At 34.5% G+C, this 21,343-nt stretch overlaps 1 protein-coding gene and 1 pseudogene across 1 annotated transcript; both read right to left on the minus strand.

Moving 5' to 3' along the window:
- Window positions 1–14,717: 14,717 nt before the first annotated feature.
- Window positions 14,718–15,305, minus strand: LOC145955452 (kiwellin-1 pseudogene; annotated as a pseudogene).
- A 2,295-nt stretch (window positions 15,306–17,600) lies between these two features.
- On the minus strand, window positions 17,601–20,595 carry LOC145955449 (FBD-associated F-box protein At5g38590-like). Its single transcript, XM_083070205.1, has one exon. The coding sequence runs from the start codon at window positions 18,853–18,855 to the stop codon at window positions 17,776–17,778; it is 1,080 nt and encodes a 359-aa protein (XP_082926331.1). The 5' UTR covers window positions 18,856–20,595; the 3' UTR covers window positions 17,601–17,775.
- Between the last annotated feature and the right edge of the window lie 748 nt (window positions 20,596–21,343).

The following is a 21,343-nucleotide window of genomic DNA, read 5'->3' on the forward strand; positions in this document are numbered from 1 at the left end:
GCGCGAGATGACTCGTCCTGAGAGTTCTTCAAGTTTATAAGCGCCATTATTCAAATAATGTAGTACTCTGAAGGGTCCGTCCTAGTTGGGTGCAAGTTTTCCTTGAGCCCTGTTCTTTCTAGCTTCCACTGTGACTCTCTAAACCAAATCTCCTGGTTGAAATTCGCGAGGTTTGACTTTAGTCCTAAATCTTCTCGCAAGTCTTGTTCTACAAGATTCCATGTTGATGAGCACCTGATCTTTGGCTTCATCGATCAGATCCAACACCATATTGAGTGCTTCGATGTTGTCTTTTTTGTTGTACTACTGCCTTTTTAGTGAACGTTCTCCTATCTTGATCGCGATCATCATGTCGGTTCCATATGTAAGTCGAAAAGGGGTTTCTTAGATGGAACTCTGCAGAGTGTAGCGATAAGCCCACAATATTTTAGGTAGCTGATCCAACCATGCTCCCTTGGCTTGCCCTAGACGTTTCTTTATTTCTTTCAGATAACCTTGTTTGCTGCCTCCACTTAGCCATTAGTTTGAGGATGTTCTACAGATGTCAACTTGTGTTTGATGTGTAGATCTTCAAAGAACTTATTGAATCGACAATCTGTAAATTGTAGCCCATTATCGGTGATTAAGGCATATGGAATTCCAAAATGAGTGATGATGTTCTTCTAGACAAACTTCTGGGTGTTGGCGGCTGAGATAGTGCCTAATGGTTCAGCTTTGGTCTATTTGGTGAAGTGATCCACTACCACAAGTATGAATTTGACTTGTCCCTTGGCAATTGGGAATGGTCCCAAGATGTCCATACCTGAAACAGAAAAGGACCATGGCATGGTGATGAAGTGTAACTCATCTGCAGGTTGGCGTATTAATGGTCCATGTTGTGGGCACGATAGACATTGTTGGGTGAACTGGACACAATCTATTGTGATGGTGGGCCAATAGTATCTGGCTCGAAGGACCTTAGCTGCCTTGGTTCGTCCTCCTAAGTGAGTTCCACATATCCCTTCGTGGATTTCTCTGAGGATTTATTATGCTTGATTTGGTGCTAGGCATTTTAGGAGCGAAACGGAAACACCTCTTTTGTACAACTCGCTCGATACTATGGTGTATCGTGCAACTCTTTCCTTACTTTTCTTGCTTGGAGTGGGTGTGTGGGTATGTCCCCTAGTGAAAGATAGGTGATGATATCAGTCATCCAATTGTCGTCCCCTTGTTGTATTTGTAAGCATTTTGGCTCCATGATGCTTGGATTATGTATTTCTTGTTGGATTACATAGTGTAACTGATTCGTCTTTTTGTTGCTTGCTAGCTTGGCCAGCCGGTCGGCCCTTGCATTGAGCTCCCTAGGTGTATGGTGCACGTGGACTTCCTCGAAGTTAGTCTTAATCTTTTGGAACTCATGAGAATACTAGAGTAATGTGGGCTCCTTGGGATGAAATGTTCCGATGATTTGTTCAATTACGATCTAGGAGTCATCCATCATATAATTCTGACTACCCCTAACTCTTTTGCTAATTGTAATGCTACGTACCAGTAGTGCCTCGTACTTGGCTTCGTTATTGGAAGCTTTGAAGCTGAATCGCAACGAATGTTCAACCATCACATTACCCGGTCCTTCCAATATGATCCTTGCCCCGCTGCCTTGTTGATTTGATGATCCGTCTACGTGTAAGGTCCAGACAGATGTCTTTGGTGGACTATCCAGGTGGAATTCATTAAGGAAATCAGCCATGCTTTGAGCCTTGATGGGTCCTCTTGCTTCGAAGCGGATGTCGAACTAGGATAGCGCTACCGACCATGCTACCATCTTGCCTGCCAATTCAGGCTTTTGCTATTGGGCAATTGATTCTAACTACGATCTTGTGACTTTGGAAATAATGGCATAGGCATCGACCTGTTTGTACCAAAGCTAGTACTATCTTTTCAAGAAGTTGGTACCGAGTTTCGGCTTCTTGAAAGGCTTGGCTGACAAAGTATACCAGTATTTGTTCCCTCTCTCTTCTTGCACCAAAGCGGCACTGATGGTTTTCTGAAACTGCTATGTAGATGATGAGGTCTAACTAAGGGTCAGGTTTGACCAAGAAGGGTGGAGTGGCAAGCATTGTTTTGAATTGTTGAAACACTGACTCACATTCCTCAATCCACTAGAATTTGTGGGCCTTTTTCAACAGTCATGATCGGTTGAGATTTGTCTAGGAACCTAGCCAATGATGTTATCCTCCCTACTAGCCGTTGGGCCTCTTTTATGTTATGGGGGCTTCTCATGTCGATGAAGGCATGACATTGGGTTGGCTTGTATTCCTCACTTTGAAAGCATGAATCCTAGGAACTTTCCTCTGACAATTTCGAAGGTGCACTTGGTTGGGTTCAAGAACATGTAGTGCATTCTGATCTGACTGAACACCTTTTTGAGATCGTTGGTGTGATCGATGTGGGAGTTAGATTTCACTACCATGTCGTCCACGTATACCTCTAGGCATGTACCAATTTTCTTTTGGAAAATTTTATCCATTAGTCGTTGGTATGTTTCCACGACGTTTTTAAGACCGAATGACATAACCTTGTAGCAAAAATTTGTTGAGTCTATAATGAATGCAGTTTTCCCTTCATTGGTGGGATACATGGGAATCTAGTTGTAGCTTGAGTAAGCATCTAGAAAACTAAGAATATGGTGGCTGGCCGCCCCATCTACCAACGCATCAATATGTGGCATGGAGTATGCATCTTTCAGACATGCTTTGTTTAAATTAGTGTAGTCAGTACACATTCGCCATTTACTGTTGGCTTTTTTCACCAATGACCACGTTGGCTAACCAAGTGGTATATCAAACTTCCCTGATGAAACCAACTTCGAGTAAATTGGTGGTTTCTTATTTTACGGCCCACGCTCGTCCACCCCCTAATAGAAAAGAATGATTTAATCCAAGAAGGGGGTGAATTGGATTCAATGACACTTAAAAATATTTCAGAGTATAAGGATCTTTATTTCACTCAAAACTTTTCTAATATGAATTCTCAATGAAGTTAATTGAATCTTTATCAAATGGGAATGACTCCTATATGAATTCTTGGTTAATCTTTATTGAATCTTGTTTAAGAAACAATTAATATGCAATGCTCATGTTTCAGATTACACCATTTTTAATCATACAAGCATATTAATCAAGACCAGCCTTATCATTCAATTGAAGATGACTCAAGATAAGAGATATGGATGAGAGAAGAATGCAATGTATTTTATCCTGGTTCAGCCACTCCACATGTGACCTACATTCAGTCCTCAATCATAACCTGATCAAGATTTATTCCACTATCTTAATGAAGAAGTTTTACAAGCATACCACACATGCATACACTCCTACATTCAAGATAGACACTTTCTTGCCCCCAAGAAAGAACTTCTTGTAGAAACCCACTACAAGAATTCCTTACCACTTGAGACACCTATACAAGATTTCTTTACACTTTACACAAAGAATTAAAGGAACGAATTCACCTGGAAGCTGAACAAATCAGACTGTGAATTCTTGACACATCTTAATCCTTCTCTTCCAAGAATGTAATGATGATGATGATTTCTCTCAAAACATTTCACAAGATATTTCTCTTCTTGGTTTCACAAAGAAAACACCCCAAGAAGGTCACAAGGACTTCACAAAATTAATTTTTCTCTCTTCTATATTCAGTTTATCTCACTTGTAAAGTTTCAAAGTGTGAAAACTATTTATAAAGTTTTCCAGACCCAAATAATCGATTATTTCTAAGGATAATCGATTATTTTGTTCTTCATAATTTCTGGAAACCACTCAAGAACAGAATAATTGATTATGTTGCAGGATAATCAATTATTTCTTAGATAATCGATTATTACAGCAAGGTTTCCTGAACCTCTTGTTGGAATAATAGATTATTCATAATGATAATCGATTATTTTGAGTATGTTTTCAAAAACTCAATTTCACACTTTTAGAAAACTTTCTACATCTTTCCAAGTCATTTAGATCATCATCATACTCTCTCTTAGTCAATTGAGATTAAGATTTACTCTAGAACAAAGCATACACATGCAAAATAACTTCAACAAGGCAACACAAAACATAAAAACACATAAGCTATCCCTATTACAGTTTATATTCTTTCATATCTTCCTTTCATGACTAGCTTGCCCTTTGTTCTTGGCTTGTATCCTTTGTTATCATCATATCCTTTGTAATCATCAAAACTTCTCAGATCTTCAGAGCTGAGCTTGATTCATCACCCATGAATCTCAACACCCCCATCTTCCTCTTCCTTTGTGCTATAGGTTTGGCCTCCCAAAATGTTGAGAGTTGGTGATAGTGAAAGTTCAAGTCAATGCCTGACATTTCTTCTATGGTCCGGGCGAATAGGTCAACATTGTGGATGAGTACCTTCTTGATGTTTTCGTATTCAGTGGTTGTCAATTGGGAGCATAAGTTTGTGACCTGTTCTTCACCTTTCCCGAGCTAGAAAGGAATAGTCGTCTCAATTGGTTCGACCCTATTATCGTCTTTCGACTGGGGGTCAAGGTCTAAATCCTGACTTCCCCTGCCTCTTCTTGGGGTGCCGATAACATTCACGTTAACTAGATATTGAGGCAATGGTTGTACTTTCAGGCTAGCGAAGTAGCATTAACGAGCTATTTTTTGGTCTACATGTAGTGTGATGATGATTCTTGTTTCTGATGGAAACTTCATGGCCAAGTGTGGAGTTGACACAATGGCCTGTTAATTCACAAAATCATTTTATACATTGATTCAAATTAATGAAACGAAGTGTCAAATAATTTTTAAATTTTCTAAAAAATTTGCAGATTTGATCTATGTATTAAAAACTTTAAATTGAACGATTTGATCGTTGAAATTTGATATAGAACATGAGTTATTGAACGGAGTAAGTCTAGGTAGACTTACTTCCGGAGTAAAAGGATCTCTCCTCACACACATATATATATATATATATATATATATATATATATATATATATATATATATATATATATATATATATATATATATATATTTAAATCATTGTATGTATAAAATACAAATTTGGAAGAGTTGTTCATTTATTTGATATTTGTCAAATTTTCGAATGAGATTAGTTCTCATTTGTGATAAAAAATACTTCTTAATAACATACTAATTTTTTTTAAAGTTTAATTATAATATATATATATATATATACATATATATATATATATATATTAATGCTCATATATAATCTAATATATTAATATTTTCTATTTATTGTATATGTTGATAAAAAAAATTAAAATAATAAAAATTTTAAGATTGTATACGTTGATTTTAAAAGAATCAAAATAGGAAAAATTAGAAGATTTATGTTCTATTTATAATTTTCATTATGAAATATGTTTTAAAATAAATTAGCATCTAAAAATTTATATCACATATTAAAAACATGTTTATATCATAAATAATTTTTATAAAATTTAATATATTTATTTTTATATTTTTATTATTGTTAAATTATTATAAAGTATGTGATGGAAATCTAATCCCCAAGGATCCCTTTAGAAGAGGTAAGACTAAGAAGGGTGAAAGTTGATCTAAGGAGGCTCACACTTGAAGGCCATTGAGCCTTTAACTAGGTCCATGGTTAGGAGGCTAGAGGGGGCTTCTACAGAGGAGGTGCTTCTTAGACCTATTCTCAATATGAGTATTGAGTATGATTTCTCTTTTTAGTCTCATAGTCTCTATTGTACATACATTGTATAGTTTGATTTCTTGTACCTTGTATATAGTAGATACTTGTATAGATGTATTTTGCCTTTCTATTTGTGAGACACTTTATTTCCTTTTATTAGCTATTGTATATTGTTTCTAGGGTAGGTTACTTGGGCACTTTGACTCCATTTAACCTAATCTAGAAATACACTCTTTTCTTATTTTTTTAGTTGTAGGATTAAGAGTGGCATTAGCAAGCTAGAGAGTGTGACTAGCAAGCTAGAGAGTGCTACTAGCAATTAGGTCAGGGTTGGGCCTAGGCAAAATTTTACATATTAGACTCATTTTGCTCCTAATTTTTCATAGATTTGATTTAGCTAGGTTCCATTCACATTGGATGAACCTAACTAAACCAAATCAACATTTTTCAAAACCGGTTCGAGCATAAATGAGAGCTTTGAGCCGCCCACCTTGCCTAGTCCTTCACTTGGCCGAAATTGCCTTCTACCTCTCAAAGCTTGTAGCATAAGCTTCTTCTTACCAAGCAAGTTAAGTGAGAGGCTTGCTCTCCAACCTCCTAAACCGTGGAAGGTTGGCTAAACCTTACCATGGTTCCTAGTGAACCATGGTTAAGGTTAGCTTGCCTTCCAAGCTTCCCTATCCTATATATTTGTTTTTCCTTCATTGTAAAACACTTTTGGATATATTGAGATTTATTTTCTGAAGATTACTCATATTTCTCTCTTCTAAAAGGCCCTAAACCTCTTTGATATTCATCCAATTCTCTTATCCCTTCACTAGAAGAGTGTGGTGTGAATTGAAGAGACTTATCTCTTTATCAAGGAGTGGCGTCTCTTGGGAGAGTTCTCCACCGTGGTGGCTCTAAGGTCTCCTCCTCCATTGGAGACCTTAGCAAAGCTTAAGAAGAATCAAGAAGCCGAAGATTTAGGGAGGAACTTGAAGAGGATTCAACATCAATCCGGATTCTCCACCAAGTTTCCATCAGTATGTCTTTAAGATTGTAATTTTAACTAAACATTTAAAAAAATGTCTATGATAGATAAATATGTTATATTTAGAACATGTATTTTTTAAAAAAGTTATGTTCAAACCTATTAAATTATAATATAACATAGTCTGACATAATTTATTTTCATTCTTAATAGTAATTATAAATATAAAATATTGTAAAAAATAATTATAATATATATTTATACTTTTAAAAGTTATATGTAAAATTTTTAATACTATAAATATATAAATAAGTATTATCCTCACTATCTAAAGTTTCTGGATCAGTCACTGGACTTGTATAGTTCTTAAATCAATTACACACATTTCTTCTTGCCTAAGGCATACACCTAATCAAATGACAATACTGTATGTAGATACCATGATTAATTAGTTACATAGATTTTCTTGTTATTTTGGGAGAATGACTTGGCTTAAGAATTCTATTCTATTCATAGAGAAGTTAAAATTAATGATGTTTATGGAACTCATGACTCTGTTCTGGTTGCTTTAAGCTTATGTTTATGGAATTCATGACTCTGTTCTGGTTGCTTTAAGCTTGTTTTTCTGTCTCACGACAATGTTCACAGATTTGGAAACCCTTAACTTTGTTGGACAAATATTATTGGCCATAAATGCTTCAAACTTGAGAACTGCTTTGATCTCTTTAATCCTTCGTCCATTCCCTCCCTTAAGTCACGAGTTTGCACCTACATGTAAACTCCCTGAATATTTGCGTCTTGTAACAAATCGTTTTATTTGAAAACCAAAGTTTATAAAACAGTGTATATGTGTCTTTATCAGAAACAAAAATGTTCTTAAGATTCTCTAAGAACTAGGAAAAGTAGAATTTTTTTCTTTACGTTATTTTATGGTATAGATTAACCATTCTCTCGACCTATTTAACAATTTATTTGAGCTAAGATTTTGCTAAAAAAGGCGACTCCTTATTTATCAAACTTTCTGCTAAGTGTGCTAAGTTTGAAGTTAATATCAGGATGTCATGTTAGTGGGGCATGGCAGATCCACTTATATAAATTGTTCCTATAAATTCGTAGTTGGAAATGCTACTTTAATTAGACAGTGTTGAATCATAATTTACCTAAACAGAGTCACCAGGCCAAATCTCTAAGAAATATCTGTATCAGTGAGTTTTCAAATCTACAAAGAGCAACAACGAACTTAAAATTGATGAGGTGATTGTTAAATACATTGCACTTGTATTTTTATTTTTGCCTTCCAATTTATCGTTCCATCTTATTAATCTTCTTTATTCCTTGAATATAACAATCATATATTCTAAAACTTAAGTTCTTAAAGCTTTTGTTTGCCCTCAGTTTTTTTTTTTCCTAGTTCTATTCTCAGTGACTCTTTCAATTTGGCTTGAATTTTAAAAATAATTAAAAAATGTATAACAATACTGTTGGGTTGGCTCCCAACTATGTGACCAAAGGCCCGAATTTGGCAAGCCCATTTTTCTCACTAAACCTAAGTGGAGTAGGGATCAATTGGAGGAAGTAGAGAGGTCTGAAACAGAGGAAAGACAGCAGCTAAGAAAGGGAGAGAGAAGAGTGAAATTCTAGTTCGCACTTACACAGATCAGTAAACTTCAAATCAAGATCGCCGTCAATCTGACCGTTGGATCGTCACAAAATTTGGAGGTAACATTTACGACATACTGATCTTCATTCTCACCGTTTAGTTTTTCAATCTGACCTCTGTAGGTGGAGAAATCGTGTGTGAACAGTAACTCGTGTTTGCAAGTTCTTTTCAGCTTCTTGTTCTCTAATTGAAAGCCTTGTTGCTTTGTTGTATTTGCTGGCTGTAGGCACTTGTTTTGTGCAGTATTTTGTGACTCTCTTGTATCCTTATTTGATCATAGTGGAGCTTGTTTACTGACTTGTGCCCGTGGATTTTTACTTCTCACATTGAGAGGGTTTTCCCACGTTAAAATCTGTGGTGTTGTTTGCTTGTGATTATTGTTGTTACTGCTGCCATTTGTTGTAGTTGTTGCTCCTCACAGATTCTCGCTAGTAAGGGAGATTTTATTTCCGCTGCATTATTACTCTTTGTAGAGTTATTATTGTATATTGGTCTGTTTCTCCCATCATATTGGTATCAGAGCTCCAGGTTAAGGGGCTGTTTGGCTTGCGTGAATGATGGAGGCACATACAAAAATAATATCTTTGAATGGAGCAAATTATCACCTATGGAAGGGCAAGATGAAGGATTTGTTATTTGTGAAAAATTTGCATCTTCTTGTTTTTACTTCCAGTAAACCGGAATCCAAGTCGGATGAAGAATGGGATTTTGAACATCAACAGGTATGTGGATTTATCAGACAGTTTGTTGATGATAATGTTTATAATTTTATTTCAAATGAGACACATGCGAGAAGCCTATGGGATAAGCTTGAATCCTTGTATGCTTCCATGTCGGGGACTAATAAATTGTACCTGTTGAAAAATTTTGTGGAGTTGAAGTACAAGGAAGGGACTCCTATTTCAAATCACTTGAGTGAATTTCAAGGACGCTATGATCAGCTAGCAGGAGTGGGTATAAAATTTGATGATGATCTATTGGGGCTATTCCTATTAAACTCTCTACCGGATTCGTGGGAGACATTTCGGGTTTCCATGATCAGTGCTACCCCTGATGGTGATATTTCTTTGCAAATGGCAAAAAGTGGTGCACTTAATGAGGAAATGAGAAGGAGGACACATGATACTTCATCTTATTCATAAGTGCTTGTTACAGAGAACAGGGGGAGAAGTCAGAGGAAAGAACAGAAGAGTGGTAGAGATAAAAGCAGGAGCAAGTCCAGATCCTGGTACAAGAATGTGGAGTGTCACTATTGTCATAAAATAGGGCATATACAAAAGAATTGTTTTCTGTGGAAGAAAGAAAGCAAAGATAAAAAGGGTAAGCAGAGAGAAAGAGATCATAATGATGGTGATTGTGTTACTACAGCTACATGTGGTGACCTTGTTTGTCTTCGTGATTATGACATTGTTAATCTTGTATCCGATGAGAGCATGTGGATAGTTGATAGTGGTGCTACACTGCATGTTACATCCAGGAAGGAGTTCTTCACATCTTATACTCCAGGTGATTTTGGAGTATTGAAGATGGGTAATGATGGGGTGTCTATGGTGATTGGTGTTGGTGATGTTTGCTTGCAAACCAACATGGGAATGCAGTTGTTGCTTAGAGGAGTTAAACATGTTCCAGATGTTCGCTTCAATTTGATTTTTGTGCAGGTACTTGATGATGGTGGATATGATAACCACTTTGGTTCTGGAAAGTGGAAGCTCACCAAAGGTAACTTGATTGTATCTAAAGGGTAGAAAAACTCTAAGCTTTACTGCACAAAAGCTTTGGTTGCTAAAGACAGTGTGAATGCCATGTATATGGAGTCATCTTTGTGACACTAAAGACTTGGTCACATCAGTGAAAAGGGGTTGAACTATTTAGCCATATATAAAGGATATGCTTCCAGGATTGAAGAATGCAGAGTTGGAGAAGTGTTCTCATTGCATGGCTGGTAAACAAACCAGAGTATCCTTCAAGAAGCATCCTCCCTCCAGGAAGTCAGAGTTGCTTGAATTGGTTGATGAAGAAGGTAGGAGAAGTGGAAGTAGTGCTTCTCCTTAGCTTCACCTTTGCTCGGATCTTCTTCAAGGAGATGGAAACCACAATGATGAACACTTGTTGGAGGAAGTATCACGGATGGAAGAGGCTTAAGCCTTGGATGGAAGCATCCAAGCTTAAGGTGCAAGGGAAAGCTCACTTCAAAGAGGAGGAAAACCTAGCTAGGGTTCCTAGAAAGTGAGGTTTCTCTCTTGGTGACTCTTGAACGAAATTTGGCAGAAAATGCTCTCAAATTTCATATATCTCAAAAGTGAATACAAAAGGTGAAAGAATGGCTTAAGTATGCACGGAATTGTGACCCATAGGTGCCTAAACTAAAGCCTCACAAAATGGCGCCTAAAGTTTGAATTCAAATTTGAAATTTGAATTCAAACTTTGGTGCACATGTGTAAGTCCGAAAATTTAGGTACCAAGGTGCATTTAGGTGTGATTTGAGAGTCATTTAGGGTTAATTTGAGTGGCACATGTTCAGCCACGCATGGTGCTAAACATGTGACTCAAATGTAACTTAAACGACTTCCAAATTAAATCTAATTAAACCTAATTAGCATACTTTAGTATTCCTTGTATTTTCCTATTCTAATGACCTAATTACATTGGTCAAACAATTACAATGGAAAGGAAAAATTACAAGAATGAAAATGAGCCCAATATTGGGTACCAAAAGCCCAAAGGCCCATGAAGCCCAAAACTAGGCCCAACTAGCCTAAAACCTAAAATGCTACTCTATGTGATCCAAAATACAAGACCAAAATATATTCAAACTATGCTAACAAAAATATAATAAGAATGTTAATAACAAGATAGGCCCATGTTGAAACTTGGTTTGGGCCTTCCAAGCCCATAGGGCCCATTGGGCCTTGACAGACCCAATCTTCCATGTCTAGCCCACTCCTCTTGGATCTTTGAGTGTGTCACCTCTTGCATTTCCAAGTATGATTCCATCATTGGTGCATTCTGATGTTTGTGGTCCGTTGAAGGTAAAGTCTTTTAGTGGCGCACTTTACTTTGTTACCTTTATTGATGATTGTTCCAGGAAACTATGGGTCTATGCTTTGAAGACAAAAGACCAAGTGCTGGAGAAGTTTAAGGAGTTTCATGCCTTAGTTGAGAGACAATCAGGCAAGAAGCTAAAACGCATTCGTACTGACAATGGTGGTGAGTATTGTGGACCATTTGATGTCTATTATAAACAGCATGGTATTGCACATGAGAAGACTCCTCCTAAAACTCCTCAGCTGAATGGTTTAACGGAGAGGATGAACAGGTCATTGATTGAGAGAGTGAGGTGTATGCTCTCCGAAGCTAAGTTGTCCAAGCATTTCTGGGGTGAGGCACTGTACACGGTGGTACATGTTATCAATCATAGTCCTGCTGTTGCTTTGAATTATGAGGTGCCAGACAAAATTTGGTTTGGTAAGAATGTTAGCTATGATCACTTACATGTCTTCGGTTGTAAGGCATTTGTTCATGTTCCAAAGGATGAAAGATCCAAGTTGGATGCGAAGACCAGGCAATGCATCTTTATTGGTTATGGTCAGGATGAACTTGGCTACAGGTTGTATGATCCTGTTGAGAAAAAGCTTGTTAGAAGTCGTGATGTGCAGTTCATGGAAGATCAAACCATTGAAGACATTGATAAGATGGAGAAGTCTACACCTAAGGAAGATGGTAATGTGGCTGATGTTGATCCAATTCGGTTATCAGCTAATGAATTGGATACTAATGTTCATAATGATGAGCAACATGGTGATATTGATAATCAGCAGGTTGGAGATGGATTAGAGTTTCCAATTGGTGATGCTCAACATGAAGATGATATAGTACATGATGATGATCATGATGATGCACCTGAGCCACCACAAGTTCAACCCAGGAGATCTACCAGACCAAAACAACCTTCTAAGAAGTACACTCCTAATGAGTATGTGATGTTGACTGACGAGGGAGAACTTGAATGTTATGAGGAGGCCATTGAGAGTGAAGAAAAGCAAAAGTGGTTGGATGTTATGCAGGATGAGATGAAATCTCTGCATGATAATCACACTTATGACTTGGTAAAGTTGCCTTAGGGCAAAAGGGCCTTAGAAAACAGGTAGATTTTCAAGGTGAAGTAAGAGAGCAATTCTACATCTCCTAGATACAAAGCCAGATTAGTCGTGAAAGGTTTCAGACAGAGAAATGGTGTTGACTTCAATGAGATTTTCTCACCTGTGGTAAGAATGACGTCCATCAGAACTGTGTTAAGTTTAGCTGCTACTCTTGATCTAGAGGTTGAACAGATGGATGTGAAGACAACTTTCCTTCATGGTGATTTGGAGGAAGAGATTTACATGAAGCAACCTGATGGTTTCCTTATTGAAGGAAAAGAAGACTATGTGTGTAGGCTGCGAAAGAGCCTATATGGTTTGAAGCAGGCTCCAAGGCAGTGGTACAAGAAGTTTGAGTCTGTTATGTGTGAGCAAGGCTACAAGAAAACTACTTCTGACCATTGTGTTTTTGTTAGAAAATTTTCTGATGATGACTTCATTATCCTGTTGTTGTATGTCGATGACATGCTTATTGTTGGGAAAGATGTTTCCAAAATTGACAGGTTGAAGAAGCAATCGGGCGAGTCATTTGCCATGAAAGACATGGGAGCTGATAAGAAGATTCTTGGTATAAGCATCATTCCTGATAGAAAAGATAAGAAGCTTTGGTTATCACATGAGCACTATATTCAGAAGGTGTTGCAGAGATTCCATATGGAAAATGTTAAAGCTGTAAGTACTCCTCTTGCTGCTCATTTTAAACTGAGTGTTAAACAGTGTCCTTCAAATGAAGCTGAGAAGATAAATATGAGCAGAGTTCCTTATGCATCTGCGGTGGGTAGTTTAATGTATGCAATGGTATGTACAAGACCTGATATTGCACATGCTGTTGGTACAGTCAGTAGATTTCTGTCAAATCCATGTAGAGAGCATTGGAATGTTGTAAAATGGATTTTGAGGTATCTTCGTGGTACTAGTGGTTTGAAGCTTTATTTTGGAGGTGATAAACCTACTTTGGTGGGTTACTCAGACTCAGATATGGCTGGAGACATTGATTCCAGAAAGTCCACTTCAGGCTATTTGGTTAAGTTTGCAGGGGGAGTTGTGGCTTAGCAATCAAGATTGCAAAAGTGTGTAGCATTGTCTACTACTGAAGCTGAGTTCATTGCACTTACTGAAGCGTGCAAGGAATTGTTATGGGTGAAGAAATTCTTGCAAGAGCTTGGTTTTGTGCAAGACAAATACCTATTGTATTGTGACAGTCAAAGTGCTATTCATCTTGGTAAAAATCAAACTTTCCATTCTAAATCCAAACATATTGATGTGAGGTATCATTGGATACGAAATGTTTTGGATGCTAAGCTGTTGGAGTTAGCTAAGGTTCATACAAATGATAATGGTGCTGATATGATGACCAAGGCATTGCCAAGAGGAAAGTTTGAAGTTTGTTGTGAGATCGCTGGAATGGCGGTCACCTCCACATAGTTGTGAGGGGGGAGATATGTTGGGTTGGGCTCCCAACTATGTGACCAAAGGCCCAAATTTGGAAAGCCCATTTTTCTCACTAAACCTAAGTAGAGTAGGGATCAATTGGAGGAAGTAGAGAGGTCTGAAACAGAGGAAAGACAGCAGCTAAGAAAGGGAGAGAGAAGAGTGAAATTCTGGTTCGCACTTACACAGATCAGCAAATTCAAATCAAGATCGCCGTCAATCTGACCGTTGGATCGTCACAAAATTTGGAGGTAGCATTTACGACATACTGATCTTCATTCTCACCGTTCAGTTTTTCAATCCGACATCTGTAGGTGGAGAAATCCTGTGTGAACAGTAACTCGTGTTTGCAAGTTCTTTTCAGCTTCTTGTTCTCTAATTGAAAGCCTTGTTGCTTTGTTGTATTTGCTGGCTGTAGGCACTTGTTTTGTGCAGTATTTTGTGACTCTTGTATCCTTATTTGATCATAGTGGAGCTTGTTTACTGGCTTGTGCCCGTGGGTTTTTACTTCTCACATTGAGAAGGTTTTCCCACGTTAAAATCTGTGGTGTTGTTTGCTTGTGATTATTGTTGTTACTGCTGCCATTTGTTGTAGTTGTTGCTCCTCATAGATTCTCGCTAGTAAGGGAGATTGTATTTCCGCTGCGTTATTACTCTTTGTAGAGTTATTATTGTATATTGGTCCATTTCTCCCATCAAATACAATATAAAGGTATATATATATATATGTGACAATACATATAACTACTTTAAATTTGAATGCATGATACACTAGAAAAAAGAACACAACACAGAATAGGTAGATAGTAGAAGGCATGTACTATAGATATTAAGCATCAGACCAAGTAATTTGTAATCCACCCCATTGACTGTGAGGCACACCTAAGGCTTTCCAGACAGCCTTGGAGGCATCAACAATGTTGTTGGAACAAGGAGGTTGATAATCATGGTCTTGATCACATCCCATGGTGGAGTCACACTCGTCCACCACCATGGCCAGCACACTCTTCCCATTTGCAGTGATGGTGATGTTGTGGAGACACCTACTCATGTTGTTGAACCATCCAGTGGAGAGTGCAACTACTGGTGTGTCATCAGAATGGTACTGGTTGTCACATGCTGAAGGGCCACCTCCATCTCCACCCTTTTCAAAACTATTGAGTGTGAGTTGAGCCTTGGTGTGGCTTGACACTGCTGGAGAACATTTGTATGTTGTGTACATCTTGCCTTGTACACAACAATCTGAATCATTCTCTTGGTTGCATTCTCCTGGAGGAGGCTTCTTTCCTATGATTCTGCCACTTGGACGACACTGTTGTGCTTCAGAACACAAACAATTTGTTGAAAGCAAAATCAGCACCAGAACAAGGGATGCTATTGAAGTAGAAACCTTCATTTTGTATATGTTCTCTTTTTCTATGTTGTTTTGCTAGGAATACTTGATGAAAAGGTGGCGTTTAGATGGAAATTTATAGGTGTAAGATGTAACGTTCTTTCTCTATCTTGTCTTTTAATAGTTTTATATATTATTTTAAAAAGAGGAGTTTTATTGCTACTGCCACTGCTAGCATCCAATGCAAGCTTCCATGTCTCAATACTATAATGAATTGAGGCAACAAAAAACACATTTATTTATTTGCATTATTGGAGATCCCTGTAGTGCCGTAAAATTTCCAATCGAGTTTTAGGCTTCTGCTATGGCATGAAATATCCTTTGTAATTGTTGTCAGTAGTAATATTTGAAAGTTGAAGCTAAAGGCCTCTGTTTTGTCTATTGTCTTTCCATTATAATATGATATGCCATTCATTTTTAATATTTTGGTTACATTTCCGCTACCTTATGTTCTTAATAATTTAGTTTAAAATTTTTCATATTTAATTATTAAAGTTGATTATGTACTAGTGAACTTTACGTCCGGGTTGGAGGGCCGTGACTTTAATTTAAATAAAAATTTAAGATAAAATAATTGGAGTAAATTATGCAATTTTAATAATATTTTAGGTATAACCAAGTTTTTTATTCAATGATTATAAAACTTATCTCGAGATATGTGAAGTCCATCTAATGTTAAGTCACGTTCTGTTAGTAAATATTAGTCTCTAATTGTCTGTTCAAAAAAATTATATGTATTAAATGACTATGTTTTTCTTTAATTTTTTAATCGTATGATTGATTATTAAATAGTTATGTTGTGGCAACTATTTTTAGTTTAATTTAATTATTTATTGAATTGTAAAATTTACCATGTCATTCTTGTAATCAATGACAACCAGAAGCATATAATTTTCCATTTTTTTTTATCTCAGTCTTTAATGCTTATCTTCTTTGATTATTTTAAAATAAGCTTTAAATACTATTTTCTTTTAACAATTTCATTTATTTTATTTTCTTTAAATTATAGGAATTTTTAGTTCCTATATATTCTTTTATTATTATTATTATTATTATTATTTAAATATCTTTTGGTTCTTAGTTTCTATACATACTTTTTTCATTTTTCGTCTTCATCGTTTATTTTATTCATTAATGCCTATTATAGTGGGTGACTAATTACTTCAAAGTAACATCTTTGAAGTCAAATTTTTTCAATTTGTTAAAATTATCTTATTACAAATTTTATTGTCTAATTAAAATGAATTTGTACTTAGTTTCAAACCCAAGATTGGACGATAATTACAAAGTTTTGGTTGTTCCTTTCCTGTATCGAGTGACATTGTTGAAGGCAAAGATGCTAACAATTTGACTCTATAGAAAGTTTGGGTTGTGATTAAGATGAACACGAGTCATTTTTCTTTGATGGTTACTTATTGTACATGTAGAGGGAGATGAGACTTTATAATTAAAGATTTGGAAATTTCTAGAAAAATTTACTAAGGTGTTCTCATAATAAGGTAATGCAATTTGGATTTCTAGCTAATTGATTTTATGTTTAATTGTAGTTGTATTTTAATTTTTGTTACATTTGTCCATTTGGATTCTTGCTGCAAGAAGTATGGAGTTATAGGGAACTTTAGATAAGTGGATGAGACAACTTCTGAACATACTTTTTTGAGTTTTAACCAAGTACAATGAGTATTTTTTGATACACAGAAGTACTTTTTGTGTATATATTGAGATTGTTCCTAAAGGATTGGTGTGTCATGTATAGTGTTGCAATCCCTAAACTTCCATCTATTGTATTGAAACTTCTCTCACAATCATATATTGTTTTCTTGTTGTGAGATAAATTGGAGCAATATTCCTTTATCAATTCTATAAAAAGAAATAGGCTCAATCCTAAGAGAGTTGAAGATTTAATTTTTATACATACATATTTTCTTAATAAAGAGTAAGAGTTATATCACTACAAAAAATGTTACATATAGTCACATACAAAAAGATCATTATAGATATAATATATAAATATAAATATAGTTGATATATATTTACAAATAATTGCAGTACGTATTGATTTTAAATAGAATTTGATAACATATATTATGTGTTATTATAACCTATTTCTATATTTTTTAATAATATATTAACATATTATTTTATAATGTAAATAAAAGTGTTTTTTAGTAACAAATATTGTATGATTATAGGGTATGTAACTATAGAACAATTTTTTTTAGTGTAAGAGCAAAATGTGAGATATTGAAAAAGATGCATGAGTTTACTCCATAGAAAAAACTAAATGTTCTTTTAGACAACTTTTATATATACTTTTTGATAAATTCTAAATACAAGCAAATCCAATCCAAATAAAATGTAAAATAACATAATGAAATTTATTGAGTAAAAGCTCAAGCCACTACGTACATTTGAATCTAACAATAGAGCTGGGGAAATCAGAAAACTGTGTGGAAATAAAAACAATAAGAACTCCTAAAACTAGAACACGAAATTATTGCTCTAAGAAAACAATAGCTTGGTCTCTTAACCAATTATTTAGCCATATAACAGGTGAAATAGGAACAATTGATAGGTCGTGCACCCTTACTCCTTCACTAATATTATAGCGACATCTCTGACCATCATCCAAGATATTAATTTCAAGAACTTGAAGCTTAGGACACTTGGCAGGTAATTCCATAATAAAGGGATCATCTTTTGTGACAAAAAGTTGTAACTCAACCAAATTCTCAAATAATGGAAGATCAAAAGTAGAAGGATTAACATCCCTAGAATATTTCAAAGAGAGAAATTCAACAGAATGTATTGTTTTGAGAAGGTAGGAAACAGCCTGCATCATATAGTTATGCACTGTCACGTAAACCTTGGCTTTCTCAGGTTTTAACCAACCACAATTCTGCATTGAGTCTGACATAAAATCATAATCATAATGCATGACTTCGTCATAAAGCCAATTTTGATGGTAGAGTCGGAGATATCGATAGTTACGCACAGCCTTCAACTGTAAAAAATAATCCTTAGTAAAATTATGCTTCATGTAGATCAGTTCAACAGATGGAGAACTAGAGATAATCTTTCTAACATTTTTCATGGCGAAACGTTCGCAAACTTTTAAACGCAGAGTCTTGAGATTAGGGAGATAAACAGAAGAAGGAATGGTGATTTCAAAGGGACCCTTAATCTTCATGTTGACAATTGTGGTGCATGTGAACAAGGCATCCACGTTGATTTTGCTTATATGGCACCTGAATAAGGAGATATTCACTTGTTCAACTTTTCTTATTGCGACTTCTAAAATCCATTGTTCCACATAATGCGAGCAACAATCATGATCGCTATCGCATTTGAGACGAAAGCTTGTGATGGTATGCATTCTGCGTAGAGCCAAGAACACCTTGAGACTCTTGTAGTGTTCCATGATTGGTTTGGCACACCCAATGTGAAGAGATGGAACCATGGTCCATAAAAATCTCCATCTTTTAGACAACAGTGATGTAGCAATGGCTTCCTTGGTCGAAAGGAAGGAAAGGATGAGACACAGATGGTCGTCCGGTAACGCCTCAATCGTCATCGTCACTCACCAGATCAAGTGTAGGGTTTGTGTGCAATTAGTTGTACATGAATTAAGAATCTGTTTGTGAAGATTATTTATTTATTTATTTTTATCGTTAGGAAATACTATTTATCTGTGTGTAGAAGATAAATAGTAGAAAGTGATGACTTTGAATTTGAATTTCGTTAAAAGATAAAAACCTATAAACTCTCACCAGATAGTATTTGATATATAAAAAGTAGATTTAAAATTTATATAAATAAATATTTTAAATATATATATATATATATAATAGTTTAAATTTATAATAAATAACTTATATTGTGGTGTAGGATATTATTTTAAATTTATTTTAAAATTTATAAATCAACATCTTATATATTAAATATGAATATTTATTTTGTGTGAAAATATTTGAAGTTTTTTTTTTGACAATTGTTACCGTTTAGGGTTTAGACTTTGCCTTTGTATTCAGTTAGCATATTTCTGAATAATTGGTCAAGAGACCAAGTTTTTAGAGATATTATTGAGGAGTTTTATGTGAAGTTTTCTGTTTTAAGAGCAATAATTTTAGGAGTTTCGGTGTTATATCCGGTTATATTTCCTACATTGTCCTTCTATTTTTTGCCTGGCAATATATAACATTTCTATTATTTTTCTGTCTTATTCCTTTGCATATAGCAACAGTCATATATTTTCAGAATGTTCTTAATTAATGCTTTTGTTTTCACCTAGTAATTTATATTTGATTTAGATTGAATTTTACATGTAATTAGAATTTATCTAAAATATATATACAACTTGTCCAATAAAGTGTGTGGTCCATTCTTTGATCACAACAAAAGTACAATTCTATATAGAGATTTCTACATCGATTCACTAATAATCAATATAAAACTTGAACCGGTGGCAGTTTTGTAATAAAATGTGAAAGTTTTACATTAATAAACATTATAACCGACTTAAAATATGAAAGTAAGGCTATACTACATTAATGTTAATTATAACTGATATACTATTGTTATCTATTATTTTTCACTCAGTCTCTTCTTCGATATTTTCCTAGGACACACTGCATTCTCTTTGCACTCTCTCTCATGTCTTCTCTGGCAAACTTGTGCGCACTATATTTTCTTCCCCTTACCCTTTCATCACTTCTTCCCTTTCGTATTTCCATTCTTCATTGGTAGGTTTACTCTTGCCTTGCTCAAGCTATATTGGTTTTGTCTCACTCTCTCTCAAGTTCTATTAAAAATCAATATAGAAATGAAACTTTTTATATGAATTTTTAAATTGATCATAATTGTCTTACATTTTTTTATGCCATTTTAATCTACATCATTTCTAAAATTGATATAAAATATTTTAAAAATTTGATGTAAAATATGTCTTTTATAGTAGCACTACTACTTTTTTGTTCTTTAGTAACATTTTTTTTACATTTATTAAAATATTACTATATATTAAATAAATAGTTTATTTTGTTAATTTTTTTTAAAAAATGTTAATATAAATAAAGTAATATTTTTTATTTTAATATTATTATTTTTAATTAATTTTAAAATCAAAGTCCTATGTCGAGCAAAAAAATGTTAGATAGCTTATTTTGCAACATTTTTTTTTAAAAATGTTACTACATATAAGTAACATTTTTTTTATCTCAATATTATCTTTTTTAATTGCTTATAAAATTAAAGTTACATCGAGTTAAAAAAATATATTTATCATCCATAATTAAAGTTCCATATCACATAAATGAATGATTCATAAAAAATATATATAATCATATAGGATAAATGAACTTTGATATTTGATATATATATATATATATATATATATATATAAAATTAGTGGTGACTAATTAATAATTTATTCAACCTTCTCTTCAAGAATTCCTAGGAGTTTAGGAATCATGATTTAAAACTAATTATCATTTTTTAAATTAACAAAAACTTAACAACATCATTAAAATGTTACAAAAATGTCACTTTAAATATTTGATAACATGTTGCAAAAGCTAAATAGCAACATTTGTACACAATTAGGTAACATTTTTTTTAAATATTACTAAAAGTTATTTGTGTTGTAGTGTATGGAAGGAATAATATTCTAGAACTCTTAGATTGCTCGGTGATGTTTTAATTTTTTTTTAATTTCATGACTTTTTAATATTTCATATCAATTTTCTTTTTAATATTCCAACATATGTGCCCACTCAATATCATTAAATAATTGACCTTTCTAAAACTGTTAAAATAATGCGTATTGAAAACTCATTATAATCACAACAATAGTACTAATAGTGCTCACAAATGCAAATGATGATTATGTTTGCAAGTTTTATACTTTTCATCACAGTACGGAAGATAGCCATGAGGATGCTACAATTTATATATTGCTGATGGAACATTATGATTTTGGATTATTTGCTGAATATATCATGTTCAAGAGAAATATAATTTTGTTGCTTATCTGTCACAAAGGTATGTGTTCCTACTTGAAACAG

Source organism: Cajanus cajan, chromosome 3, assembly GCF_000230855.2.
Source record: "Cajanus cajan strain Asha chromosome 3, NIPB_CcT2T_4, whole genome shotgun sequence".
NCBI lineage: Eukaryota > Viridiplantae > Streptophyta > Magnoliopsida > Fabales > Fabaceae > Cajanus > Cajanus cajan.

Coding starts and splice junctions, on each gene's coding strand:
- LOC145955449 (XM_083070205.1), bottom strand. CDS start 18,855: ATGACGATTGAGGCGTTACCGGACGACCATCTGTGTCTCATCCTTTCC.